The sequence below is a fragment of the Pleurotus ostreatus genome (assembly GCF_014466165.1).
Source record: "Pleurotus ostreatus strain PC9 chromosome Unknown scaffold_7, whole genome shotgun sequence".
NCBI lineage: Eukaryota > Fungi > Basidiomycota > Agaricomycetes > Agaricales > Pleurotaceae > Pleurotus > Pleurotus ostreatus.
Window position 1 is genome coordinate 1,643,168 of NW_023503162.1, and position 26,308 is coordinate 1,669,475.

The 26,308-nt window shown below is 51.8% G+C and overlaps 13 protein-coding genes across 13 annotated transcripts; 6 read left to right on the forward strand and 7 right to left on the reverse strand.

The window, feature by feature from the left end:
* Positions 1 to 2,539: 2,539 nt before the first annotated feature.
* On the forward strand, positions 2,540 to 4,579 carry PC9H_009778 (uncharacterized protein; the record flags this gene model as incomplete). Its single annotated transcript, XM_036779276.1, has 2 exons — positions 2,540 to 2,704; positions 2,876 to 4,579. The coding sequence occupies 2 exons, from the start codon at positions 2,540 to 2,542 to the stop codon at positions 4,577 to 4,579; spliced, it is 1,869 nt and encodes a 622-aa protein (XP_036628665.1).
* Positions 4,580 to 5,706: 1,127 nt separating this feature from the next.
* On the reverse strand, positions 5,707 to 7,258 carry RAI1 (decapping endonuclease targeting mRNA; the record flags this gene model as incomplete). The annotated part of the gene is made up of 5 exons (XM_036779277.1): positions 5,707 to 6,090; positions 6,149 to 6,194; positions 6,253 to 6,582; positions 6,636 to 6,746; positions 6,825 to 7,258. 5 exons carry the CDS (start codon positions 7,256 to 7,258, stop codon positions 5,707 to 5,709), a joined length of 1,305 nt encoding a protein of 434 aa, XP_036628666.1.
* Positions 7,259 to 7,712: 454 nt separating this feature from the next.
* Positions 7,713 to 8,622, forward strand: PC9H_009780 (uncharacterized protein; the record flags this gene model as incomplete). The annotated part of the gene is made up of 3 exons (XM_036779278.1): positions 7,713 to 7,737; positions 7,805 to 8,107; positions 8,168 to 8,622. 3 exons carry the CDS (start codon positions 7,713 to 7,715, stop codon positions 8,620 to 8,622), a joined length of 783 nt encoding a protein of 260 aa, XP_036628667.1.
* A 220-nt stretch (positions 8,623 to 8,842) lies between these two features.
* On the reverse strand, positions 8,843 to 10,015 carry PC9H_009781 (uncharacterized protein; the record flags this gene model as incomplete). Its single annotated transcript, XM_036779279.1, has 6 exons — positions 8,843 to 8,957; positions 9,016 to 9,139; positions 9,190 to 9,430; positions 9,484 to 9,604; positions 9,662 to 9,755; positions 9,808 to 10,015. The coding sequence occupies 6 exons, from the start codon at positions 10,013 to 10,015 to the stop codon at positions 8,843 to 8,845; spliced, it is 903 nt and encodes a 300-aa protein (XP_036628668.1).
* A 624-nt stretch (positions 10,016 to 10,639) lies between these two features.
* Positions 10,640 to 12,907, forward strand: PC9H_009782 (uncharacterized protein; the record flags this gene model as incomplete). Its single annotated transcript, XM_036779280.1, has 9 exons — positions 10,640 to 10,766; positions 10,823 to 10,963; positions 11,021 to 11,109; positions 11,167 to 11,360; positions 11,413 to 11,518; positions 11,566 to 11,785; positions 11,839 to 12,285; positions 12,349 to 12,671; positions 12,725 to 12,907. 9 exons carry the CDS (start codon positions 10,640 to 10,642, stop codon positions 12,905 to 12,907), a joined length of 1,830 nt encoding a protein of 609 aa, XP_036628669.1.
* Positions 12,908 to 13,393: 486 nt separating this feature from the next.
* On the reverse strand, positions 13,394 to 15,388 carry PC9H_009783 (uncharacterized protein; the record flags this gene model as incomplete). Its single annotated transcript, XM_036779281.1, has 4 exons — positions 13,394 to 13,658; positions 13,720 to 14,619; positions 14,679 to 14,944; positions 15,005 to 15,388. 4 exons carry the CDS (start codon positions 15,386 to 15,388, stop codon positions 13,394 to 13,396), a joined length of 1,815 nt encoding a protein of 604 aa, XP_036628670.1.
* Positions 15,389 to 15,459: 71 nt separating this feature from the next.
* SVF1 (putative cell survival pathways protein) lies at positions 15,460 to 16,892 on the reverse strand (the record flags this gene model as incomplete). Its single annotated transcript, XM_036779282.1, has 4 exons — positions 15,460 to 15,567; positions 15,625 to 16,558; positions 16,620 to 16,817; positions 16,876 to 16,892. 4 exons carry the CDS (start codon positions 16,890 to 16,892, stop codon positions 15,460 to 15,462), a joined length of 1,257 nt encoding a protein of 418 aa, XP_036628671.1.
* Positions 16,893 to 17,131: 239 nt separating this feature from the next.
* PC9H_009785 (uncharacterized protein) lies at positions 17,132 to 18,583 on the reverse strand (the record flags this gene model as incomplete). Its single annotated transcript, XM_036779283.1, has 4 exons — positions 17,132 to 17,834; positions 17,891 to 18,242; positions 18,312 to 18,399; positions 18,458 to 18,583. The coding sequence occupies 4 exons, from the start codon at positions 18,581 to 18,583 to the stop codon at positions 17,132 to 17,134; spliced, it is 1,269 nt and encodes a 422-aa protein (XP_036628672.1).
* Positions 18,584 to 18,726: 143 nt separating this feature from the next.
* Positions 18,727 to 20,082, forward strand: PC9H_009786 (uncharacterized protein; the record flags this gene model as incomplete). The annotated part of the gene is made up of 5 exons (XM_036779284.1): positions 18,727 to 18,960; positions 19,028 to 19,299; positions 19,355 to 19,533; positions 19,589 to 19,848; positions 19,909 to 20,082. The coding sequence occupies 5 exons, from the start codon at positions 18,727 to 18,729 to the stop codon at positions 20,080 to 20,082; spliced, it is 1,119 nt and encodes a 372-aa protein (XP_036628673.1).
* Positions 20,083 to 20,434: 352 nt separating this feature from the next.
* Positions 20,435 to 22,173, forward strand: PC9H_009787 (uncharacterized protein; the record flags this gene model as incomplete). Its single annotated transcript, XM_036779285.1, has 5 exons — positions 20,435 to 20,795; positions 20,849 to 21,050; positions 21,096 to 21,255; positions 21,311 to 22,026; positions 22,080 to 22,173. The coding sequence occupies 5 exons, from the start codon at positions 20,435 to 20,437 to the stop codon at positions 22,171 to 22,173; spliced, it is 1,533 nt and encodes a 510-aa protein (XP_036628674.1).
* Positions 22,174 to 22,222: 49 nt separating this feature from the next.
* Positions 22,223 to 23,329, reverse strand: PC9H_009788 (uncharacterized protein; the record flags this gene model as incomplete). The annotated part of the gene is made up of 3 exons (XM_036779286.1): positions 22,223 to 22,271; positions 22,336 to 23,130; positions 23,190 to 23,329. The coding sequence occupies 3 exons, from the start codon at positions 23,327 to 23,329 to the stop codon at positions 22,223 to 22,225; spliced, it is 984 nt and encodes a 327-aa protein (XP_036628675.1).
* A 548-nt stretch (positions 23,330 to 23,877) lies between these two features.
* COX4 (Cytochrome c oxidase subunit 4) lies at positions 23,878 to 24,471 on the reverse strand (the record flags this gene model as incomplete). The annotated part of the gene is made up of 3 exons (XM_036779287.1): positions 23,878 to 23,924; positions 23,979 to 24,087; positions 24,154 to 24,471. The coding sequence occupies 3 exons, from the start codon at positions 24,469 to 24,471 to the stop codon at positions 23,878 to 23,880; spliced, it is 474 nt and encodes a 157-aa protein (XP_036628676.1).
* A 165-nt stretch (positions 24,472 to 24,636) lies between these two features.
* Positions 24,637 to 26,047, forward strand: PC9H_009790 (uncharacterized protein; the record flags this gene model as incomplete). Its single annotated transcript, XM_036779288.1, has 10 exons — positions 24,637 to 24,661; positions 24,722 to 24,802; positions 24,857 to 24,911; positions 24,971 to 25,060; positions 25,119 to 25,202; positions 25,276 to 25,346; positions 25,410 to 25,522; positions 25,582 to 25,776; positions 25,834 to 25,907; positions 25,957 to 26,047. 10 exons carry the CDS (start codon positions 24,637 to 24,639, stop codon positions 26,045 to 26,047), a joined length of 879 nt encoding a protein of 292 aa, XP_036628677.1.
* Between the last annotated feature and the right edge of the window lie 261 nt (positions 26,048 to 26,308).

Here is a 26,308-nt window from a genome sequence, read left to right on the forward strand (position 1 = left end):
CGCAGTGCACTGAAGGTCGCTGATAAACCATGACAATGGGAATGCGACGCGAGTGTCAGACTGTGTCGGACGAAAGAAGCGGAGGCAGAGAACTTCGAGGTCAGTATCTCCACCCTGAACGCCATCATTGCAAGGGACACGCAAATGACATGTAACTATGAATGTAGCTGAATGCGAGAGTCAACGACGAGTCGCCTGCGAGAAGACCAGAAGGCCAAAACAAAGCACAGGACATATGGGGGTGCATTTACCACCCCGCATGTATACCGTGACACAGTACGTCAGGCTGGCTGTGGCTTGTCGAAACTCGAACCTAAAATGCGAACGACCATGTGCACGAGCCCCCACGCAGCAGGCCGTAGCACTGGCAGATCAAGCACCATCCTCCAGCGACGCCGTGACCAGCGTCGTCAGCCCGGTTAAGATGCGAACACAAAGGCAGGGAAGACGTGCACATATATTGTGCTCAGTTGATGCGTACACCTAGTACAGACGATGTAACACAATGCAACACAGCGTAACAAGCGACGATAACGAACGGCAGCGACTATGTACGCTTACCCAGTGCTCACGCGTGTGCAAAGGGAGACACTGGGAACGGGCATCTACTCAGCTTTTTTGGGTTTACGTTCTCATGGGTAAGTCATCTATTCGACTTGATGAAGATCCGGCTGCAGACAACAGCGCCTGGGGCTCAAAGGATGTACCATTGTCGGGAGGTACACCAATATTCCTACTGTCATTTTGGGTGCGCTTCCTCAGCCCATGAAGTCATTTTGTACACTCATCGCGGTCACTATTGGCATAGGATGTATCAAAGAACCTCATACTATCAATCACGGCCAAGTGTACGGGCGACTCTCTATCCATAAGGGAGTTTGCAGCCACCAGATTCATTAGTTACCGCTCCTGTCGAGCAAGCACAGGGTGTTCCACAGGCTCGTGGCTCATTCCTGCATATCCTACTCGAGCTGAGACTACTATCTCAGGTCCACGGACAAGGGTCCTGCACGACAGTACACCGGCATGTCACGAAGCTTTTATATAATATAGACGTTGAAGAAGGCAGCATGCAGACCATCTTCCGCAACTCATCCGTTTCAGCAACACTGTGTAAGTGCAGATCTCAGACGAACACATTTTTTGTTTATTTCTGTTCAGCGGCTTTGCCCCCCTACGAAGCGACTGCGCAGGATTTGACACCAGCAGATACAGCACCACTGGCTGATTTGATGGTCTGAACCTCGGCACCATCAAATAACGCCATCGTTCCGTGGACTTGGTCGGAAAGCTACGCAAACCACTTCAGGACCTGAGGCCTCTCAGAGGTATACGACCTATACAAGCATATTCTTCAAGGTTTGGTGATGGACGTGTCGGACGTGGTCAATGTCAAGGAAAGGGTAGTAACAATCAACTGGGTGGACGAGGTCAAGTGTATTGCACGCTTTCACTGTATGCTGGATAATAATCGTCTCTGGGTTTAACTTGGAAGACCCGCTAGGAGACGATGCCCACGCTCTCTGCCGTCAAGGAGCTCGCTTGCAACCCGTGAGTGAGGTTTCGATTCTTGATTCTTGTCAATCAGTGCAGTTGGACCTAAGATAGCCGCAAGTTGATAAGATAAGATAAGATAACAATCCACGACAAACACAAGCCTTGATCAGTGGTCGCTACGCGTTACGCCAATCTCCAGCAATCGACGCGTCGCGTCGGTAATTACACGGAAGAATACATCTAGAATGAACGATACATGTCTTTTCCCAAGGCAATCGCACCCGAGTAACGTCTCTCATGCGGAGGACTGGGTAACCTTCGATAGCCGAGGTCATCTCGTCCTTCCGATTGAGACTTCTATTTTCCCAACGATTCCGAGGTAGGTACATCGACCATTTGACCTGCGCCCAACCCGCGACTGTGCGACATCAGATGGGGAGAGAGCAGCCAAGCCCGGGTGCGTGATTCCTTATCACAGCTCCTTTGGACATTCAGGACCTACAACTGCACCACCCAGATTTGGGCTCTGGGCTGATTGGGAAGGGTTGCGTCATGGTCATTTGATCAGGAATCAGGACGAAACTGATGGATGATTCAAGTGGTATATAGCTGTTGCGTAGCCGGTATAATGAAGAGCGTGCCCTGGTTGCTGCGGTTTGCGGGATGGTGCTGGTGCTGGTCAATGCGGGCGCTGGCGAGGAGGCGCATGCTGTGCATGGCTGGACGGCGGTGGCCCACATGGAATGCAGATGAGCACGGAATTTCTCGTTTCGGGCCGAAAGGACGAGTTAATTCGCCGAGTGACAGCGAGAAGGGCCGCGGCAAGTTCCGAAGCGCGACTCCGCTCGACGCGTTACATCCACCACCACCACCACCCCTTGCTCATCGCCCACCGCATCCTCCTATCCCGCCTGCTCATCGCGCCAGACAGCGGCAAGCAATCCACGACCAGTGGTCGCCTCCCTCGCCGCCTCCTCTCCTCCGCCGCATTTACGCGTTGTACATTCGTTGTTGTATACTACTACCCAGTTATCGCACTCACATGGCTACTCCTGATTCGTCTGCCACGTCCCCGTCGCCCCCCATGGCCTACCTCACCCAAGCGGTGCTTCCGCCCCACAGCATGAAGGAAGTCGGCGTTGCCCAAGAAAGAGATGACAGGAAGAAGGCTGTACAGAAGTTCAAGGCGAGGGCTGAAATGTCGTCGGTATGTTTCGTCCCATCTTCCCGACGCGTCGGGCAGCAGCGTGCTGTATCCTGATCCGAGCAAGACATACAACGTTGTGCGGGCGCTCGAGCTGCACGCCACGTTCCCCAGCGTCGCCCTTAGTCACCCTTCTCCATTTCCCATACTGACGCTTCCTCCCACGCATTTCAGGTAACCCGCGCCCTTCGTGCGCGCCTTGCATACGCCTCATTCAAAGCTGCAAACAATCTCTCTCACGCCTCATTGCGCGACCTCGAAGAGCAGTCTAATCAACTATACGCCCCTCCAGCTTCCCGCACCATCTCCGCGAAACGTAAAGCCGGTGCAACCACTACTAGCGTGCCAACTAATCACTACGCCAACTCTTCCCCCCAATCGGGGGGGCTTCGTAAATCAACCTCGGGCCTTGGTTCTTCTACGCAGAGGGGGAACTATTATCCCAGTGTAAACGGTTCCGGATCATCTACTTCTGCGAATATCGCCACTACGAGCCGACCGTATGCATACCCTGCTTCTCCTGCAAGTGCTTCACTTCAGGGGCAAAGCTTATACACGTCTTTGCTTGCTCCACCACCAGCGAAGTATGCACGCACGATACACAACCCAAGTGATCCACCCATGGCTGCTCCATCAATGGCACTCAGTTCTCCACGCTCTCGACCCCGAGACACTAGCACGCGTCAAAATGCTTCTGTCAAAAGCATCGCAGAAGGCACACGCGCCCACACGAAAGGTCGGAGTGGGGATAGCAAACAAGCTACGCCCAAGTCCAAACGGAGCCCCAAGGGCAAGCAGAAGCGGGCTGACCGCCGGACCTCCGGCACGACTAATGATACCGATTCGGTCGATGGTGATGGCGACGTCGATATGAAGGCAGCAGCCGCGCTGACCTCGTTATTATTGCACAATCATCGTGGTAGCGCGTCAATGTCTGCTGGTGCTGGCAGCGCCTCTTCCCCTCGGTCTAGCATCGATGGAGCGGCGTCTGAGGCGGGATCGGCGACATCATTTGTTCATTTTGTGCATAGCTCGGGCCGACCCGTCGCCGACGTCCTCCACGCTCCAGCTGAAGGCGTGCACTATCGACCTCACACGCCTGTGGGAGGCGCTTCTAGCGAACCGAGGGTTTCCACAACCCCGCGTCCCGACCCCTCAGACAACGAAGCTGCTGATTTGATGCTATTTTTAGCCACATCGCCATCTCCTGCTCGACCTACCACAACCAAGGACAGGAATACTCGAGACTTGGCTGCCTTCAGGGCGCTGGGCAGTGGCACGGACAAACCGAAAGGCCGCATTTTGTTTCCCACCGCTGCCCCTCCAGGCGCCATTCTTGAAGATGTGTCGAAAACATCTATTGGCAGTGCAAAGCCCCTAGCGAGAGGGAGTACGGGCGACGCTAGCTTCACCTCTAGCGTGTCTAGCATCGGTAGCTACATGGGTGTGGACACTAGCTCCTCGCGGATAGTCAATTCAACCCCACGATCGGATCGCCCTGTTCTTAACCCCTCCCCCTCCCAGCTGTTACCACCACCATCCTTACCTGCCCCTCGCAGCGCCGAGCCCACAGCTTCGCAGCCTCAAGGCGCCCCACGTGCGGCGCAGTCACAGAATCCGTATCCTACCACCACGTCCTCCGCGGATTTCAATATCAACGAGTTCATCAATGCCTCACCGTCCCCAAGAACCAGCAAAACTGCCGCCAGCCCTTTCGACCCTAGCGGTGCTCCGAAGCCCAATATGAGTCTAAGGGCTGATGTTGGTCGCAAGTTATTCGAGGAGGAGCAGATGAGGTTAGGAGGAGGACTCCGTAAAGGACTGAGTCAAGAGACGATCGGTACCCCCCTTGGCGCAAGCATCGATCTCAACAGTTGACCGAAGAACACAACGTTCGAGCAAGCCTATCCTTATGTCCCAATTTTCCGATCCAACTCTTGGAAATGTATCTTCAAGAAGCTCAAGCTTCAACTCTCGACTACAATAGACAAGACCATCTCATTTCACTTCTTCCTCTCTTTCTCCGCAATAACGAACTCTCTGCAACACTCCGTGTCCGTGACCCTGCCGTATTGCCCACCTATCTCTTCCAGTACTCTTAATGTATGACCTATCTCAACAATCAGTGGACCCGCTGCGGGACACGAAGTCTGTCAACGACACCTCAAGTACCTATTTATCATCCGCCTGTATCAGTGCCAGCATCAGTGCAAATATGAATGCAAGACATCCAAATACGAAAACGACGTTTCTTTCACGCACCTCGGAACCCTTGTTTATAAACAGTTATATCTATAACGGACTCTCCATGGTACCTCAAAGCTGTGTTGTTTCATTTCTAGTTTCTCATTTCCTCCCATCCCTCTCACTTTAGTCTGTTGTTCTTTCTCTCTCAATGATGCCTTGCGGGACAGTAATTACTAGTTTAGTCGCTGGTCCTTCAGTCCCTTCCCCCATTTATTCTCATTTCCTTCCCATCTTGCATCTCCATCATCTATCAACTACTTTGTGTTGGGTGTGCTTCTATTGTCTATTGTGGTCATCTCCTGTAATAATACGACTCGATTCGCCTGGGTTACTACTGCATCGCTTGTATTCACCATTCTGATATCTTGAAATCGCAATGAGAGAGGAAATATTTCAACTCTGAACGCAAACTATGGCAGAGACCTTGTGCAGACTTCAGGACGAGTAGGGCTGAGTAGAGACGTGGGGGTGAGGTGAGCCCGATTGTTCGATCGCGTTCTCGGGCGATCGAGATTCGCTGAACTCCGATCTGACACCTTGAATGTTAACATGTTACAGCCTAGAAGATCTGCAGGTCTTCTGGACCCTCAAGTGCCCATAAGTCCCACTATTTGCAGGCTCCGAGACCCGACGGAGGTTTATACATATACTGAGTGGAGGACGGGCATAGCACAGGGGCAGCCACGCCTACGGAGAGGGAGAATTGTCGGCAATTCATGGAATAGATACGGACACTGAGCGAACTATAATACCGTGTGCTAACCCAAGGCATACTTGACATACCACTTCGGTAAGAACCCGATCCTTTCCTCCTCGTCGCCGGCTTCGACGTCCGTGACACCAGCTTTGTCGAGCTGCTTGACTGTGATACCGACCTTGGGCGAGAATGAAACGCGCCAAACCGGGAGGTTGGATGAGATTCCGTCTTTTTCACTGTCGAGACTGGGAGTGGGAGTGGGGTCTACCGAAGGGACGTCTATGGCAATGCGCAGTTCACGGAGGAACCTATCGCCCCATTCAAGACACAGGGCTGGATCCCAAGCACCGGGCTTCCCCCGGACGAGTCGGGGAATTTCGATCGTTCGGAACCTTTGGACAGTCGAAAGGACGCCGGAAGGCGTTCGGAAGCCCACAGTGATTTCCTAATGAAGGAGAGGGAGGGGATGAGTAAGGTGTTAGCATATAAAAAGGCGAACGTACGGGAACACCGAGAAGGAAGGACTGGAAGTAAAACTTGATTAGTTTCCTAAGGGTTAATTAGATGGGTATGGTTATCATGGCGAGACTAGATTGAATGAGCATACTTCTCGAATCTGGCTTCATCAGATGCACCACGGATGGTCAACGACGTCTTCAGCTCGACGAAATTGTCAGGCTTCCCAGTATACCTGCCCCGAACACAATCTACTTCACCGCCGATGACCATCCTGGTATTCCCTAGTTTCGTTTTGACGACGCTGCACCACTGAACGTTCGTATTTACGTCCCCGCCCCAGCCTGGAGGGTGTCCATCCGACGTGGATTGGATCGGATTTCCTGGATGTGACGCTGGGGAAGGTGACTCTGAAGTGCACCACGATTCAAACGAGTAGCCGTAATACATCTGAATTCGGTGTCGCGGTTCTATGTCGTTCCTGCGGTGGGCGTAAAATCGAGCCCTCGCCGAGACAAGAAGAGAGTAGCGTACTTGCTCTGAAGTTTCTCTTCCGCGAGATATTCTTCAAAGTACATCGTCCCGTTCACCAGCATAACATTCAGCTCCCAGCCGTCCCGCTCTTCATATGGGGCGGTAAGTATCCTCTGCGTAGGTTAGCCATCCCGCCCAAATCCCGTCTCCCTTGACCGTCGCCGATCGTGGGATAACTGGGACACTCACTTTGTCATGACCCCTCGCCACGAGACCACACCGACCTCTCCCAGTGCACCAGGATGCTCGGTCCCAAACTTCTGCCAGGCCTTCAAAAGACTGTCTATCCTCCCCCGCTCCTCTGGCCGTCTCACCCAGCGATCGTATCCATAGCTCAGTTGCGCACCCCGAGGCGGATCAACGAAGTATCGCATTGCAGAGTCATTGAATTCCAGCACCCGATCTGGTGTATATGAGAACGATATCAGCTGCGTTGGCAGCTGGAAGGGCACGGCGTTGACGGATCGTTTCGCGTCCTTTACTGAATAGGACAGCTCGAGGACGGGCTGAGAAGCTTGCAATGGCGACGTCGCCAGGAGTCCTGGATTGGGAGATTTCAGTCTTTTCTTGTCCTGGCCTTCGACTTCGACCGCATCCGTTTCGTCTAGGTTCCTTTTCGACATGATGGTAGAAGGTAAGCAACCCCGAATTTAGCGCCAAAATCGCCGAAACTCAAACAATTTAGACCCCACTTGGACCTAACTCCCAGTTTGTGCCGTTCCATGCAGAGAGCCACATCGCAAAAAATATGGGACATCTATGAATTTGCGCAGGCTTCAGTTGGCTCTCATGTTTGCCTAGTCCTCTCATCCCCTTTGAACTCAGGAGAACCCCTGAGCATCGATGCAAAGGCCTTTGTGTCACAATTTACCACTGGCCTTTGTCCGGAGGCAAAGCCACAAGCCACTCTTATTATATGTACGGTGGCATACTACTGCGTGGTTGTGCCACCTTGAAGGGGTATAAATTGGGAGGAGACTAACGCTGCGCCGTCAACGTCCCAACCTTTCATATCTTCTCCCCACAGCTGGTCCTGTTTTTGCCTTCATTTATTCAAATAAATTACTCGAGTTCTCAATGACTTTCCTACGCTCCGTTCTCAGTGCGTATCATCCCCACTTAATAGCCGTGCCACTGTTGCTGATTCTCATCGCTTACGGCTTCGCTAGCTCCCAAGAAGGGTACAGATAGCGCCCTCCCCCCAAACTGGCCCTCTCCCCTTCACAACAAATGCTCCGCGCCCGGTTGCACATTCCCAAACCCTCCGCAGGTAGTGAAGGGCGTGTACGACTGCCAAGGCGTCCCAGGAGGCTTCTACTGCGACGGTACCTACCGCGTCTCATCCGCGAAGGCCGACTCGGCGGAACGTTACTTCAAAGAAGAATTCCGCATCGAGTCGACGAACAAACGCCGCCAGCGGCTGATGGAGAAGCGACGATACGAGGAGGAGCATTACAAGCAGGCTCATTACTGTCACCACGATGATCACCCGAAAGTGAAGCTTGTGATGAACCTCAATGCGCGCTACGAAGACCCTGTCAGGCGCCAACGCGTTGCTTCTGAGGCTGCTGCCCAGCTGCCTGTACCGGCGGAACACCGCAAGAAGAATCCCCTTAGTCCTACATCGCTCCGCCACCGCGTGGCGTCTGAGCCAACTGCCGAAGCGAATGCTAGTCTTCACAGACGGATCGCCCAACGGAGAAATCCTGCTCAGGAATGTGCGATCCCTGGCGTTAGGGAGTATTATCAGCATAACATCCCAGTCAAAGTAACTCAGCAAGCTCGTCAGCCTCATCAGTATGACAAGGTGAAGAGCACGTCCGATATCGTTTATCACCATTCGCACCAGCACCAGCACCAGAGTGCTTCATCCAGAGCTCCTGCTCGCGATCTTGGGGAATTGCCGCCCTCAGCTCCTCGGACCGTCCGCTCGCAACACAATATCTACGCTAACTATACGAACTATCCAGCCCAACAACGACAATAGCGGGTGGTCTACTTACTGGTTTACGATTACCTTCTAACCCTCAGTCAGGTCCAGCACGCCGACTGACCCACACTCGTTCGCCATGAATCACTATAACCATTCATTTGTCTTCTTGTACTTACTCGCACTGTAACCATATCACAGCTGTACTTCTCCACTAATTGAATATTACAATATATATATCTTCTAGTCAGATCCCTCGTGCTCAAACACGAGAGGTCTACAGAGTGTCGACGCTGCGAATGCACAAGTCCTTCGCTATCGCACATCGGTCCTTGTCCCGCCCTTTGCCTATCTCAAAGGCCTTGATGAGGGATGCTTGTCCCTCGTCGATCCTACGGGTCGAGAGTAGTGATTAAATAGCACGACCCGGAGTACTCAAACAGGACAAACCATTGACATGGATATCCGTGCTTTTCTAACAGCACTTTGACTGTGCCCCACGAAAATCTGACTAGCTTAGGAAAACCGAAGGTGGGCTCGAGTGTCTTTTTTAACCAAGCCTGTGTCTTGGGGTCTATAGAGGCATGGAGTTGATGGAATGATTTAAGATAACGAGATACTAACCTGATGGGTAGCCGCTCCCTAGTTCAGTGTTCCATAGCGACTCTTCGCTTTTAGGATCGTCTTCTTCGAAGACCCACCCTTCTATACAAGCATCTCGAGTGACTTTCGCTGCAACACTAGCCGCACTGACGATCTTGTACTTGGAGTCGGCTTTGGCCGTCACGGTGAAGTTTATACCAGGGAATGTTCGGCTTAGATAGGCTTCGTATGTCGTGGTGTTACCTAGCGCGTCGACGTAGACCTGTGTGCCAAGATGAGTTCAACAGGAGCACATTCGCGGAACAGTAAACTGACTTCAGAAAGCTCTATCCCCTTATCCAGGACTTCTCGTATGAGCAGAATCGTTGCGTCTTCGGACTGCTTGTTTAGATTCGTGGAAGGTTTGCGCAACATGCCACTTGATATCGCTTGAGGCCTATAGATATACTTTTCAGACGATGTGTTACCGTAGCGTTATATCTGAGCCACGCACGCAATAACTCGAACTGCCCAAGCCAAGTTCTTCGGGTCTGAAGACAAGCTATCGAGGAGTGTCCTTCTCGTGTCAGCACTCAAAACCTTGGAGTCTGTGGTAAAAAGAGTGAGTTTCAGCACATAATCGTGTAGCATATGGCGCACCCGCAAATCCGAGCTCCTCCAAATCTTCCTGATACGAGGCTGGGCAATAGGCGACGCCATATACCAGTGGTCCTAGAACGGGCCCACGACCGGCTTCATCGACGCCGAGGATGTACGGCCCATCAGCAGTGGGCTTGGGTGAATGGTATGTATACGAGTGCGTTAGAGGCTTCGACGGTCCTGGCGCTGAAGGAACAGTTTCCGACATAATGGAAATTGGAAGAAGCCAAGCTGAACGCGCGCCACAGACGCGATCGCGTTGTTTGGACGTACTTGGCAAGTCGCGTGATATCGAGCCCCTCTTCTGGTCGTACCCACCACCGGCTACAATGAAAATCGATCCGACAGTCCTTGGGATCATTTTCTGATTTCCGAGACCAGATTTCTCAAGACAATTAAATAGTTTCCATCTGACGAACTGAACAGTGAGTTACTTCCCTCGCGTTCCACCACGGTCAATCGTCGGAGCCCAACGCTATTCTGACTGTTCCTGGTTACCACTATTGTTCCTAGGCCCTTCCTCTCACCCCCACGACTTCGGTCATAATATGGCCTTCTATAGCCCTGAAATACTGGGCACTCTCTCCGGAAGCGTTAGTTGCAAACAGCTAGCAACCGGCGTATGTTCGCAGGCCGCTGAAGATAAAATACGACGGAGATCTCTCGCGCTGGCCCACTCATCGTCCTCCTCCTCCCCTTTTCTTTCTCGATATCCCACCTCCAGTCGCTGAGCGGCCCTTTCGCCTCTTGCCAGGCCAGGAATCCGACATTCGTTCATTACAAGGAAATTAACTATAGTCCCTCTTTTGAAAATCTCAACGCCGTTTGCGTGATGTTGGTGAAGCTCGCAAACTTGTGGATCACCGTTTTGGCGATTTCATTGTCGGATCTGGTCTTAGGCCGTGAAAGGTGGCTTGAGAGAGATAACCGACCTGTTTTCCTTTACCCCCGTCGGTATAGTGAGTAAACAACTTCGTTTGCTCGTTAACAGGGACTTAATCTGCGTGCTTTGAAGTTGAGGAAGACAATGTTCTCAACAAGCTTCTGGGGGCGTGCCCAGGAGAAGTGTGTAGAGATTTGACTGCTCAAGCTGTCACCTCCCTTCTCGCTGCTCAGCCAGAATGCTCGCAACAAGATGCGGCAGATGCTATTATTGGTATGTCCTATTTTCGTCACCGTCACTGCTCCAATTAATTGAAATTCGGGGTCTCAGATGCAAGCAACCAGTTTGATGCTACCATTCAAGCAAACATGATTGCTATCGCTATCGAATACCGTCAAACGGAGAAGAACACTCCCCCAGTGCGTTTTACGTATTTCTTCCATTCCAGGATAGAGTTGACAGATGGATGTATCCAGGACTTCTCTACCGACCCACCTACTTTGAGAAACTCCGTCTTCTGCACGAAGGCGCCAAAGAACTCTCAGCTGAATGGGCTGGTGCAAGCCCAAGATCCTGACAATGACCCCGATCTCTTCTTTGACCCGGCAACCCAGTCCACTGTACGTAAAGGAGAGCAACCAAACACTTTCCCTTTCGGCCAGACAGACGCGTATGTCGAACAGCACAATTTATCGAAGTTTAAGGACCTATCTTGCTTATAGCTCCCCCCCTTCCCCTGCGACACCAACTGAACCAAGCTTCGACGACTTCGCAGACGTTTTCGTCGTAAACGATGAACCCACTGCAGAGACAGCGACTGCTTGCGCGGTGAGTGCAATTACATCGGTACGACCTCGTCAGCTCATCTCCATCAGACTCGAATCACTGTCTATGTTGGCGGCAGTTTGGACATACAACCCGTCGGCCCTGCTGTCACTGTTACCTATGGGGACATGTCTGCTTCTCCCACTCCTACATCAACTTCAACACCTAACGATGATGTTGGAAACTTCGGTACCTGCACAACTCCCCAGATCGAGTTTGGCGCAGGATTCGATGGACGCAATGAAACCAGCTACCGGCCAGTAGACAAAGGTAATGTTGCTTCGCCCCCCTTTGTACTTCACGCCTGACTAGAAACTTTATAGTCTCATTCAATCACAAATCTGATCAAAATATCGACGTCATCATTCAATTTATCTGCGATACACTTAGCAACTTGTGTGAAGGAGATCAGAGGGCACAATCTACTTGTGTTACCGCCCGAGCGGCCGCATCAGCCGCTCCCAAAGATACAGGAGCTCAAGCAGATGCGTTTAATGACGCCTTTGGCGTTCCTACTGGGTTTGTCGATATACCTGCTCGCGATACTTCAGGAACTCCAATTCCCGGGACTGGGTCAGTCGCTGGGTCTTCGAGCTCAGTATCCCTGCCAGCATCAACAGTTACCTCTGCTTCTGCTTCCGCCCAGACCACACCAAGCAGCTCCAACTCTGATGGCCTCGGTGACTTTGGAAGCTGTACAGTCCCACAAATCGAATTCGGTGCAGGCTTCGACAATAGACGGGAAACGTCCTTCCGCCCTGTAGACCGAAGTGAGAATTTGATTTGATTTACATTCCTTGTTTGCTTGATACTCATTTGCGTTCTTCTTTCAGTCTCATACCCCCAGGGATCTGCTCCGGACGTAGACACTGTTACACGGACATTATGCAACCAATTAATCAATACCTGCGGTGCTAATCAAGTCGCATTTGCCACTTGTGCTGCTGCGCGAGCTGCTGCTAGCGCCGCTCCCAGCAGAACAGGTGCCCAAGCCGACGCGTTCAACGCTGTGTTCGGCATTTCAACCAATTTCGTTCTCATCCAAGCCCTCGATACCCGGGGTCAACCTTTGGGCAGTGGGAACACCCTTACCTCGACGGGGCGGAGTACCTCTACTACTCGTACGGCTACCTCGACAACCTCATCATCAACTCGAGTGAGTATTGATCTTTCCTTTTATGTATTTCGCGTATTCATTTGCCCGAACAGGCTACTGCTACCCCAACGCCGCCAGCTAATAATAACGGCAGCGGCAACAACAACGATGATGATGGCAACCTTCAAACCTTCTCAGGCGCGCTGGGAGGCGTCGAAGCACCTCCCGTAACCGATGCCGGCAATGGACGATTTAAGTTCAGGGGAACACCTTCAACAATCGACAAGACGCGTTGACACGATCTTGGTGCGCCCTTAGTCTCACGTCATGTTACTGCGTCCTGACTAGGTCTCTTTTGCTTTTGCGTGATGTAGCGACATTCAAGTCAATGACTGCTCAAACGCTGCTAACGCTTCCGGAAATCAGGGTGATTTCACGGTCGCCAATTGTGGGGCTCAAGGAAACCGCTGCAGAGCAGCCGCAAGTTGAAAAGTAACTCTACGTGTACTACCATTCGCCTTCATCCAGTATCATTGTACATTACCGCATTTCTGCAATCCCACTAGCAATCATCCGAGATCAGCGAAGTTGGACCACGAGGCGACTATGATGCGTGATGACCAGTATATTTATACCTACGAACGAGCACTCTAACGACTCTATGAACCTGGGACGACGCGAAACTAAATGAGACCATAGAAATAATATACTTATATGTACCTATACCTACTTACATGCGATGGCGAAAGCAAAGATTGACAGCAGTCCGTATTATTTCTCGATTACGTTTCATTGGTACCCGACTTTTGCAGCGCGGCACGTCGTTCCGCCTCCCATCTATCAAGCTCGCTTCTGAGCCTTTCCACCCTCACCTGATTCATCGGGTGGCTAGACCCCATAATCTGTCGGGGAAGCATCCTGGTGCTCGTGCTAGAAAGTTCGTCTTTATCTTTATCAGCATGCCCACATTCTGATTTCCCGAATTCCGACCGCTTTTCCCAGAATCGGACTGCGTGTCGAGCATCAAAGCCCGCATGTGCGAGAAGCCTAGGCACGGGGATGTCAGAGTTTATGCAAAAGCGAAAGAACAAAGAGCAGAGCAATGTACCTCGCAGAAACAACGTCTGCTTCGACCTCCTGAGACATGCTGGTGCAATAATCTCCCATTTTGACTAACTCCCCAGATCCGACTTTGCCTAGTTGCGCCACTGCATCGTTCACGAAAGGTCCGAACAGCATCGTAATGGGAAATAGGACGGTCCTCACAACGTCTGTAATAATCGAGATGAGAGTCGGTATGATGATGGTTCCGGAGGAAAGTGTCTCTAGATGATGCGAGAGGACCAGATGCGCTAATTCATGGGCAAGGAGAACAGCGAGATCCGCCGTTTGTTCGCGGGTCGGGATAGGGTGACTGGGAGGCGGACGGCGCCCTAGAAGACTGTCAACGATGCTAGACCACCATGACTTTTCCTCGGGGGGAGCCGTCACGACGGCACCGTCAGCCGGAGGACTCGATAAGATTTCGTCCAGGAACCCAGAATACACAACTATCCCTCCCCCGCCATTAGGCCCGAAGCCATATGAGAATGCGTTCGATGCTTCTGGTTTATCCACGAATAGAAGAGAATAAGGAGGTCCCGTTGATGTATGTGGCGGCAGTGGGACCTCGCGTTCGCAGAGGCGCTCGCAAAACCGCCATAACAATTCGGAGCCCCTGGGCCGAGGCTTGAGCGGGTATTCTGCTGGGGGCGGTAGGGGGTCGTCGTCCGGCCCTCTTTGAGTCCAAGCGTAATCGATTTCGCCTTCTCGTTCAAGGACGGGGATATAGGCTTCGAGATTACGAAGGGTGTCTCGGATCCACTCGTATCGCCAGTCTGTTGTTGGGATAAGGGAGAACGGTCCCCCCTCTAAAAGAATTTCGTGAACGGCCTTGTACCACCCAGAGCCAGCCAACTGGGATGCGATTTCGTCTTCTTCCTCTGGCGATAAGATGATTAATCTCCAGCTACAGTATCATTGTCAGGGGGTCTGTACACACTGCATCATGTCGCTGAGAATACCCACCGTCCGGTCAAAGGGGTTCGCTCCAGACTAGCGACGATAGTCAACCAAAATGTGAAGACGGGTACGAAGAAAAGTAAATGCAGAAGCACTGTTCGCTTCCGTATATATTTGAGGAGCTGCGCCTTTTTCTCCTCTGTCGTCGGGATTCCATGGATCTCTGCTTTCTTCAGCCAGTAGAGGGATTTCCGATTCTTTATAAGTATGACGGGCACGAACGTCAATGCAATGCGACCAGCAGTACGCGCAATCTCCAGCGCCGCTGAACTCTGGTAGACTGGTCTCTTAGTACGAAATTGAGGGTTCGGGGGCTTCAGCAGCCTACTTACCTTGAAGATGGCGAGCACCACAGGCCCGAATGCTGGGAGTCCATTTCTTCGCGGTGTCGAGTGGAAAGCAGCCACCCTCTGCAGTCTGCCTGGGCACTGCGAATGCCAAGAACCTGGCGGCACGAAGGGCGACGTGCGCAGAGCCGGGCGTCGGGGCCTGCCCACCGACGATGCGGTGTACCGCCTACAAGTCGAGATCGTCGCGTATGTCGAGGAAGTGGACCGAATCGACGACCACATTGCACATTGTACAGTCTGACTCCTGTCGAATATAAAAGTAATTGATCTGCGGCTTCTGAGTCGTGTGGGGGAACCGCAGCGCCGAGACACGTGCACTTTTGACACCATCACTGATTCACAGAATTCTCGAAACAAAACAATCATCAAATTATCGTGAGATGCGGAAAGACGGCGAATGTGTATTCTACAGGTCAATGGTAGGAATCGTGACTCGTTTACGATATGAAGGTCGCCTCATTGTACAGTTTGCCTGCAATCTCAAGGCTCGAGCCAGGACATACAGACTCAGGACCACTGACTGATAGTGTCGCAGGGTTCAGCCACTAGTAGTGAATCTTACTCAGCCTATCAAATCAGATGTTCGAGGGTTGATGGCTTACCTGGTAGACGTAAGGCTTCGTGCCAGCAACATAGTTGACCACCATCTTGATAGCGTATGGTATCTCAGCGAGAACGTCAACTTTCTCAATCAAGCCCTTCGGTTGCTTCACGTCTCCGATATCGGCTTTGACTGAGGCTTTGACGAGGCCATCAGTGCCGGAGACGATTGAAGGGGCAGCCCATTCGAAGAGGATTTCGCTCGGTATGCCGTATCCAGTATCTGCATCGTGCGTCGGATTGAGGTGCGTTGCCCGAGATACGATGTCTCCCTGGGAGGACTCTCCGGGCCAATGGGTCTCAGCAGTAACACTGACGAGTTTCCCGCCAATGACCAACGATCCGACATTTACTGAAACCCCGCCTGAACCATCTCCCTTCTTTCCGTGTGACTTCTGAGTCGTGAGCTCCATCTGGATAGCAGAGCATCCGCCAAGCTCGTCGCTCTGGAAGTGGGCGAAGTTCCAAGATTGCGCGATGACATCTGGGCGCATTCCTTGGATGGCATGAACAAACATCCCGGGTCCCTCCACTGCGCTAGCCTGGCCATTGCGGATTATATGTCCAGTCGCCTTGTATCGCGGCCAGAACCGATGCACCACGTAACCCTCTGGCTTCTCGATGTCCGGCCCAAAATATGTAAACCCTCCTTTGGGTCCCTTGCCGACCTTCCATCCTGGGATCGCCGCCGGACGCTGCACGTCCAGGGAGATCTGCAAGTCAGGACCAAGGTTGGCAGAGATGACATATGACTCTGGGTGGTCGGAGCCGGGATTGGATTTGTATGTGACGGAGAACTGATCTGATTTGCTTGATCTCTTGTCGAGGCCAGGCGGGCCAGCAACGAAGTTGGCAACATTAACCGATCTCCAGACATTTGTGTCCGTCTTCGGATTAAAGATCCTGCATGTAAACTGAACAGTGGGATACCATACCCTTGACCGCAAAAATAATGTTTTAACCCAACGTATGTACTGCAAAGATGGGCATTACTCACCCGACTGCAGAATGAATTATTTGGCACATCAGTGCGGTGCCATCATCGGCGAGAGTGTAGAAGACCTGCGTCTCCGTCGCAAATCCACCATCGCAAGTCCACGCCTGATCTTTGAGTTCTAATTCACCGGCGAGATCCTTAGGTTCATATCGTGAGGAGACAGGGAAGAGATTTTGTGCGGTAGGGTCGACAGCGGTGCTTTGCATACGTTCAGCGATTCATAGATGAAACGACAGGCAATCTCAGCGCGACTCACAAGAACGATGAGAACATGGTCGTGGTCGGTGGTGGGGGTTAGAAGACAAGTTGTGCACCCTGGATGCCCCTAGGGGCCTCGTGCGCTTATTTATATGCCTGCCGAGGGTCGATCCCGCGAGGCACAGGCGCGTTTTACGCGTTTCTTATTACACAGACGACCGTACATCGATACCGCAGCGATACTACGCGACGTGCACGAGCGCAGTAATCCAAAGCCAGCCGTGCTGGAATTGAAGCGGGGTATACAGTGTAAACTATCCACCATATCTGGGACGCTTTCTGGAGCCCAGATCACCATCACCCTCCGCAGCAGAAGCCACACCGCCATCGCCGCTGTCGTCAGGAGAGCGGGACGACATTGAATACTGCTGCATTCCATCAATAACATCACTGATGAAAGAATCCGGAGGACGCACGGATATCGTGGAATCACCCAAGGAACCAGCCGCATAGTCCCCGTCCGAGCATATGTACTCATTCATGAAGTCCAACGTCTGGGCGTCCTCCTCGGAGGTCTTGTCTACTAGATCTTCGGCGTGCATTGAGGAAGCAACAGACAAGCTATCATCTGTTTGGTCAAATTCCACGGGATTCAGAGCAGACGGGTTCTCAGGTATGTCGTCAGGCCAACTGACTGTAAGCGCACCGTATGCGCCCAACCGCCGTTCGTGGTTCGTCCAACTTTTCTCAGCGTTTCGAGGGCTACTCGCATCGTCGACAGGGTTGTTCCATAAGCCCTCACCCATCGAGGAAGTAACGGACCGGCCGTCAAGGCGAGAGAATCCCAGAACACCTGTCTGGGCAAGTTCCAAAAGTTGCTTGTTCTGAGTAGAGTTCAGAACCGACGGATTCTTCTTAGGTATGTCCTCGGGCCAACCAACCATACGTACGCCATACGCACTCAACCGTTCGTGGTTGGACCATTTCATCTCGGCATTTCGAACGCCACTTGTAGTTCTGCAGGAGCGTTCCATGAAGTGTCGAAATAGCCCTGATGTATGACCCAGACAGACCTTAGACGAGATCGAATAGCATTGTAGAGTTCGTTCTTCAAAGCATGAGCAGGTGAACTCTTTTGCGTAGTACTTGGACCAGCCACTAGGGGAGGAGCCTGAGGCGCTGCGGGAGGCGTGTATGCACATGCAGCATCGGGGCCAGCTTTAAGGCAGTGTGATTTGAAATGATTGGCTCCAGCGTCGCCACCGCCTCTGAGTCTGCGCCAAAAGTCGCGCCCGACGGTCGTACCTCCCAAGAAGCCCTGGTCCGAACTGTCTCTCGGATTGACGGCAAGGAAGAACGAATGCACGCCCGTCAATCTGTGTAAGGACTCCAAGGTTTGGGAGACCTCCAGTAGCACCGGGCGTACTATATAGATCACCACGCAAAAGTGCAATCAACCAAATGGTCCTTTGAAGTGATCTACCTGCAAAGTACCTCGTACAAGCTGAGCATCTGACACCAAGTTCCTGTGCGATCGTTCCAAGAGGTAGTTTGTGTGCCATTCAGCAACCCGTCGCACCGTCTGCAAGAAGTGAATACGCATGGTCCTGCACCGAGGATCAGGAGATTATGAGACAAACCTCCTCATAGGAACGATGTTCTCTTTCTGAAAATGCCCGCACCTCAAGAAGGCATTTCTGCATGAATGCCTCTAGTCTCTCCACGAATAGCTCATCTGCTGGACCCAAGTGTTCCAGCTCTTGCATTCAGTGTTCGTGACCGAATCAAAGGGAGGAATTGCGGGAAAAGCAATTGTCGCGCGTCGACGCGTCTCGCTCGAAGGATAAAGGCTTACGTAATTATCTTAGAGCGCCTCGCCTCTAAATTTCACGACCAATCTACATATTCCATGGGTCGTACTCGAACCAAGAAGAAGGCTAAAGCCACAGAATCGAGTTCGAAGAACCCACCATCAGTGCAAGCTTTACTAGAGAAAGCTGAATCTCTCATCGAGCAGTGCGACTATGATCTAGCCCTGCGATTTATCAAGCGAATACTGGACCAAGAGCCAAAAAATGTCGTAGCGAGGGAGATGCTTGGAGTTGCCTTGCTTGAGACGGGAGATCTGGTAGAGGCAAAGGAGGCAAGTAAAATATTGTCCTCTAAAGTGTCAGGCATCGTACCTCAGAGACTAATTTCACGTTGAACAGACATTTTTGACGCTGATCCCACCGAACCCTGATGCCCCTTCGCCTCCACCGCCATCTGCATACCTTTACTTAGCTCAGCTGAGCGACGATGACCCCAAATCTTCATTGTCGTACTATCAGAGCGCGATCGACGTGTTTGGCGTCCAACTGAAGGGCAAGGAACGGGCAACCGCTGGAGACGGAGCGGGGGATGATTCTGAGATCAAGAGCAACATTGTCCGAGCACTCATCGCGATGGTAGAAATATGGATGGACCCCTCGTACGATCTATGGTTAGTCAGACCTTCTTTGGATAGCGTTAGTGGATATCAATCATTCCTTTCTTAGTTTCGAGCCGGATGCGGAGAAGACATGCGAGGGACTCCTCAATCATGCTCTCCAAGTCGACCCAGGGAATTCCGAGGCTCTCCAAGCTCTTGCTTCAGTGCGCATGTCTCAAGAACGCCCGGACGATGCAAAAGCCTGCTTAGAAGAAGCGTGGTCTACATGGAAGGACCTGGATCCAGGTAAACGTCCTTTGGGAGATCATCCATAGCTTATGTGCTTATGCAGGTACTTTAGATGATCCGCGTCTTCCCCCGCTCTCTTCCCGTCTGTCGATGGTCAAGCTATTCCTCGAGCTGGCGCTGTATACGCCTGCTCTACTCGTACTAAAGGGGATCATGGACAATGATGATCAAGACGTTGAAGCGTGGTACCTGGAGGGGTGGTGTTTCTATCTCATGTCCGAACAAGCCAAAGAGAGTGGTGGCTCCCTCGATGAAATGACTTCGGAAGAACTAGCGAAAGACTCGAGAGATTGTCTGGATACGTGTGTGGTTGTGAGTCGCCTTACAACTTGCTATGCGCGAAGAATGTCTAATGTATTTTACGCTTGTCAGTTACACACAAACCAGGAGCACCCTGATGAACCGTTACTCGATCACGCGAAGGAATTAATATCCAAGCTCGAAGCCCTGGGTATTCAAACTTCGCCGGTAGAAGAAGAAGAACCCGAAGGCGAGGTCGAATGGGAAGATGTTGACAGCGAAGACGAGGATGTGGAGATGGCTTAGAAGCCTTTATAGTTTGGCTTGGTACCTTTCATTTCGCCTCAGCCATCCACAAAAAGTACTATAAGCATGTGAAGACAAATGTCTGTTACCTAAACCCATTGGAATATTTCAGCGTCCTCGGTGCTGAAATCCAATAATGAGTTCAACAGCTCCACAGTCAATGTGGAAGGGAAAATCTAGGGGTAAGTTCGACATATAATTTGTGATAGTGCATAACCAAAATTCACCGAACTGACCCTCGGTTCTTTTCCCCACCACAAAACCCTTTACCCGCTGTTCTTGAACAGACACCCTCGAGCCGGTGCTGGTCGACCAAGTATTCCGGGTGTGGCAAGATTTCAGCAAGTTCACCATGGCGAAGCTGCGACGCGACGTACCAGATATCCAGTTTCCGGGTTCCAGTTCGCGCCCTTTACGTGTCGTTGCGTCCGGGACGCTGTTCCAGACGTATACACTTTCGATTCCTTCGTACCCGGCGCCGTCGACAGTGACGCGCGCGCATTCCGTCGCAAAGACGCGTGGAGGATCTGCGAGTACTGTGCTGTCGCTCCTGGCGCAATTCCCTGCTGTTGAGGCGGTCTTGGTTGCATCTTTAGGGGGAAATGATGAAGGGACCATGGTCCTGCAGGATCTGGAAGCAGAGGGCGTGGTCACTCGTTACTGCAAAATCTGGAAGCACTCCGGTGTACCAACGGCTTGGGTCATGCATTCTGGTGCGCTTGGACGAAAGGAGCTGCGGCGATGGACTGATTCTGGATCTTTGCAGCCGAGGACGACACCCGGACGGTCGTGAACCACAATCCACTCCCCGATATCACTCACGAAGAGTTCGTGTCGTTGCTGGGACCTTTGGTGGCTCCAGAAAACTATGCCTTCAGTCAATCAGCTACAGTCTCTCCGCCTACCCCTGCCATCCCCGCTTCCGCTTCATCGACTTCGCCGTCCCCCACAATGCCTTCACCGCGGCCGTCTCAGAGTGGCCCCCATCCCCTCATCTTCCTCAATCCCAACAGTCCTGCACCATTCGATTGGCTGCATTTCGAGGGAAGGTCAGTCAAGACGACTCTTAGCAATATCACAGGGCTCGATGGACTTGCTCGCGAGCGCAAGTGGAGAAGCCACTGCGTCTTCAGCGTAGACGTGGGACGCAAAGGGCGGCAAGGTGTCGAAGCGGTGCGATATCAGCTATTTGAATTACTATTTCCTCGTTAATGCCGTCAATCCGCAGCTGATACCCCAAGCCGATATTCTATTTCTCAACAAACATTACGCACAAACTCATTCACCCCATTACGCAACGACGCCCCGTGCTTTCCTGCTTTCCATAACGTCCCTAGCTGCACCGCACGCCCTTCTGGTAGCTTACTGGGGTTCCGAAGGCGCTGCCGCTCTATCAGTGCCCACGAAGGAATACTTCCAGAGTTCGGGATGGGTAGAACAACGCCCTCAGCCCCCGCCGCAAGCGCGACGAGAGACCCACAAAGAACGTCGGGGACGGGAAAGACCGAATCAATCCGTTGAAATACAGTCCGTACGAAGTGGCAGTGACTTTTGGGCAGGCACACGCAGTCGAACGCCGTCCTCGAGTGCATTCACTACTTCAAACTATCTCTCTGACGCTACCCCTTCCTCACCGAACCCGTTTACCTCACCCCAATCACGGTCGAGATCACGAAACAATGCAAAGAGTCCTGGGAGATACAACGCGGAAGAAGACGACGACAATGACTCGCAGGGTACGGAGATGCCTGCCGAAGAGGAGGTCGATGATGGCGTTGTGGATGAGGTGGGAGCTCAGGATGCGTTTGTAGCGGGTATGATATTCGCACTCAGCAGACGCATCGTTCCTGGCGCGCCGTATACGCCATCATCTGGCAAGGCAAACCCAGAGAATCCTTCACTTGATGCTGAGCGAGGGAAATGGCGGCTCGACGAGTGTTTAAGGTCGGTGATCAAATACATCTACAACACAGCTGAATATTCATACATTGGACTAGATTCGCTACAGAGCTTGCAGGAAGAAAGGCTAGGAGAAGATCTTGGAGTGGACTTGCTGAGGAAATGGCCAGGACCGGCTGGCTAGATGGCTAGATGGAGGGTGCACCGATGGTCCCGTCCCATTCATATATAGCAGCAGATATCACCAATGCAACTCCCTCCAATCTTCATCCTTTTTCTCATGGGGTGTCCTGCACACCAAAATGAAATGAGTCAGACTTCCCACTCGCCACTTGTCCAGGATGGTTAACATACTTTTTAGAGCGTTTCCGCTCCGCAATGATCATTTCAGCTTCCTCCCAGAAATCCGGTTCTTGGAGAAGCGGGCCGCCCCATTCGCGCCATATCGTCTTTGTCTCCGCTGTCTGGGCAAGAACACGATGGATGATGTATTTGGCATTCGCCATTTCTGGGGAATTCTTTGTTGTCTTCATGGATACTACCAGGCGAGGGTCCGCGTGTCCCCCAGCTATGTCGTCGATGACTTTCATGTCGCACACTTGATAGTACCGGAAGTGGATTATCCAGACCCTCGTCGAAGATGGTAGGAACGGTGCGAAATGTGACGCAAGCGTAAGTGCTTCATCACTCGCAGAGACCATGAAGAGGTGGGTGAGTCGGTGGAGATACTGAAGGATCTCTGCCCGTTGTAAAACCCTCTCCTTGAACTCGTACAGATCCAGGTGCGTGATGTTGAACATAAAGTTGGGGATACTGCCCGGAAGGCTGCTCAAGACGCATGACTTGTCGGACATGAAGTACTCCATGTGTATGGATACTCTTCGAAGACACTTGTGTTTCGACAAGTCTAAGAGCGACTCCTTGTCCTTCAGCGACCAGAGTGCGATGGTGACAGCGTTGGTGCAAAGGGATATTATCTGTGTGGTCGCAAGACTTGTCCGAGAGTAGTAGGCGCCCGCCATCGTGTCGATCGTCAGAACTCTGACCATGAGCCGTACGTCCTTGTCGGAGTGTTCCAGAGCATACAGGAAATTGTCGACGGAACGGATTGTCTTGAGATTCACTGAACGATATATTATGGGAGTAACCCTGCAGACATCACAAGGCTAGTGAGTAACTCACTCAGCGTGGAGAGGAAATGTCCTTACCAGCATTCAAACCGTCTGCAAGATAGTGCCAGCGCCATTGCGCTCCTGTGATCTATTTCACCGGTAACTTCCACAAGCAGGCGAACGACATCCACCGGAAGTGGAGGGATAGGTAGACAGAGGCTATCGAAGTCGTCCATAGCTTTGTCGTTTCCTCCGCTGCGTCTGGGGTGAGGCCAAGTGCCAGGTAATCATTGTATTCACACCACGATGCACTCCCTTCACTTCCTTAAAGAAGCATCCCTGTGTAGTCTCCTCACTGGTCAGATGTCATTCCACTGATTTAGGTCTGCCATAACAAGTCGAATGATTCCGAACACGGATCGGTATAGCCACGTGACTTTCTTCGAAGCTAAGAGTCGTTGCTGAACAGCGAGAGTGAGTCGAGACGAAATCCACAGCGGCGCTGAGTGCCTAAGGACTCCCAAAGGTCAGCGTTCGGCTTGCATTCCTTCTTCTGATCGAAAGGGTTGACGGTTATGTCCACAAACGCAGCCAGAACTAGATCTAGCCTTGGTCCAGATCATTGACGGAGCATTGCGGACAACGGCCCCCTTCAAAATGTAACAGTCCTCTCCAGCGGAACGATGCACAAAGGAGCAGAAAGGAAAACGAAAAGGGCATTGTTTATGTCTACGAAACCGTGTACAGTTTTCGTGCATCCATGCATCCGTCAACCAGCGTATTTCTAATGGTGGCCATGGTCTTCTTCGCCTTGGAAGTCAAGGGTGTAGACTGATCAAACACAATGTCAGCAGGAGATCGACGTAAAGTGAGCGAACAGTTTACCTGAGCCACATTCAGTGCAGCGGCCCAACTTGTCCTTTTTCAGGGTAAACCAAAGAAGGTCATGAGAGTCGGCAGGCGAGCCCGTGCAGCCAACAATGCGCTCAGTGTCCTATATACATAAGTTCGCAACGTGATTGAGCGACCAAAGCGAATTTGACATAGAAAAGCTGCGCACATATGATAGGACCTTGATAGGGTCGGCTTTGGTGCCAATCCTGCTCGCGTCCAAGGGCTTGTCGTCGAAAGCAGGCGCACCCTCCAAGTCGCCGAGCAACTGCAATCGCTCCAAACCAGTCGCCTGGTCTAAATCACTGGGGACGGTTCCGGGCTTTCCTCCGGTACCATAAAGCTGGGGCGGTGGGGGACCATGGTCTGAGGATGCGCGAGAAGTGGTCGAGAGGGCGCGCAGGGCAGGCAGCCTGGTTGCCTTGAAGGTCTGGAGACGAGCAGCACTCGCGACGGGGCGGGCAGCGCGCACAGCGGTCGTAAACATGGTTGTAAGAGTGGTTGCGGTTAACGGCGGGCGTGACAGCGGTATATTTGCTGTCACGCGTTATGTTCTTCCGCACATTTCCGATAGGGATGAATAGGAGTGCTACAGGGGGAATCGATTGTCCCGATCCTTCTGATACCATCTACATCTACCCTGCCCACAGATATGGCTCCCTTGAGAGTAGGATACGGTAAACGAATTATTTCAGGTCAAATCCGACGAAGATCATAACAGACAGCGCCATTCTTAGTGCGCGAGCATTTCTCGTCGCCTTTACTGCAGTTTGCCGCCGATGATCAAGGGTCCACTTTTACCTTGGTTGAATGTCCCAGTAAGACTCATTGGCTTTGTAATTCTTCTAATAGCTCACATTTCATTCGTCTAGGTGGTACAGGTCAGCTAATTGGTCGATTGACCAACGATGAGATAGATATCGCGATGTCTGTGTTATACGTAACCAAATCACCTTTTCTGTGTGTGCTTACGCTCCAAATAATAGAGCCCTCACGGATCCATTGATTTCTGGGATCGCAAAGGGCAATAAGGCTTACAAGTTGGTCGGGAGTTATGTCTCAACGCCTTTGAACTGGTAGGCCTTCCCCATAACTCACCCGTGGATATCGATACTCACACAAAGAACTCTACAGGGCTGTAATCACTGGCAAAGACACCAAGTATGCCAGCATTGCCGATTTGAAGGGGACAACTCTAGGCATCTCCAGGCCAGGTAGGTCAGTACGCCTAACGAAGTATTTGATTTCTTGGGACTCGGACTTAATACTGGCATGTTCGTCATTCGAATAGCGGTAGCCAGACAATGGCCTATGTAATGGCCCTCCAACAAGGCTGGGCTACCCACGATATTGATTTCAAAGGTTCGTCATCCCACCTGCCTAACCGATGGCTGGTGTCCTAGTAAGGACTTACCGTGGTTACAGTGAACAACGACATCCATGGCCTAATCCAGTCGGTCAATGACGGGTCCACCAGTGCTTTTATGTGGGAGTGGTTCACCACCAAGCCATGGGTAGACCGCGATGAAGCCCGATTCGTATGTCTTCTCGTGTGCATTTTATTCCTTCCGTACCAACCTAACGCCTACCTTTATAGATCGGCTCAGTCCCCACACCCTGGCCGTCTTGGCTGATCGCAGCACACCCAGAGAGAGCCCCAGCCTCCCAACTATCCCAATTCCTAGACAAGTTAAGCACCTACGTGCGCAGCTTCGATTCCCCTGAGAAGCGGTCAAAAGAGGACATCGAGTTCATTAAGACCCACTTTGGGTACGCTGAAGAAGATATAAAGGTCAGATATTTATCATCGTGTGGAGTTAAACCGAGTCTCACAGAGGATTGATGACAGGCATGGCTCAACACGGTTGGCTATCCTCAGTCTTGCAGTGAGATCCCAAGGAAAGTAATACAGGATACGATAAGGTGAACGCACTGCCTCGACTTCCCTTGCCTTGGCTAACGGTGTTCTTAGTACACTGGAGAAAGCGGGCGTGATCGAAGCTCCCGAATCAGGATTCAACGTCGCTGACTTCGTTAACGAGACAGTCGTCACCTTGACTTGAGCTTCTTAATGACAGTTCCTGGCACTGACTCCAAGCACCTCAATTACACGTTAAGTTCGCCGTTTGTGTATAGATATGTATGATCTATTGCAAGATATGCATGGATTAACGAAGTATCAATGTGTGATGTATGATGTATGAGCTATAACTCTATACTCCCCATGGTTTGGTGGCAACAACATGTGTGTGCAAAATGCATGATGCAAATGAATTATAGATGTGTGCGATAAATCTACTCATCTCATCTCTACCGCCTTCGAA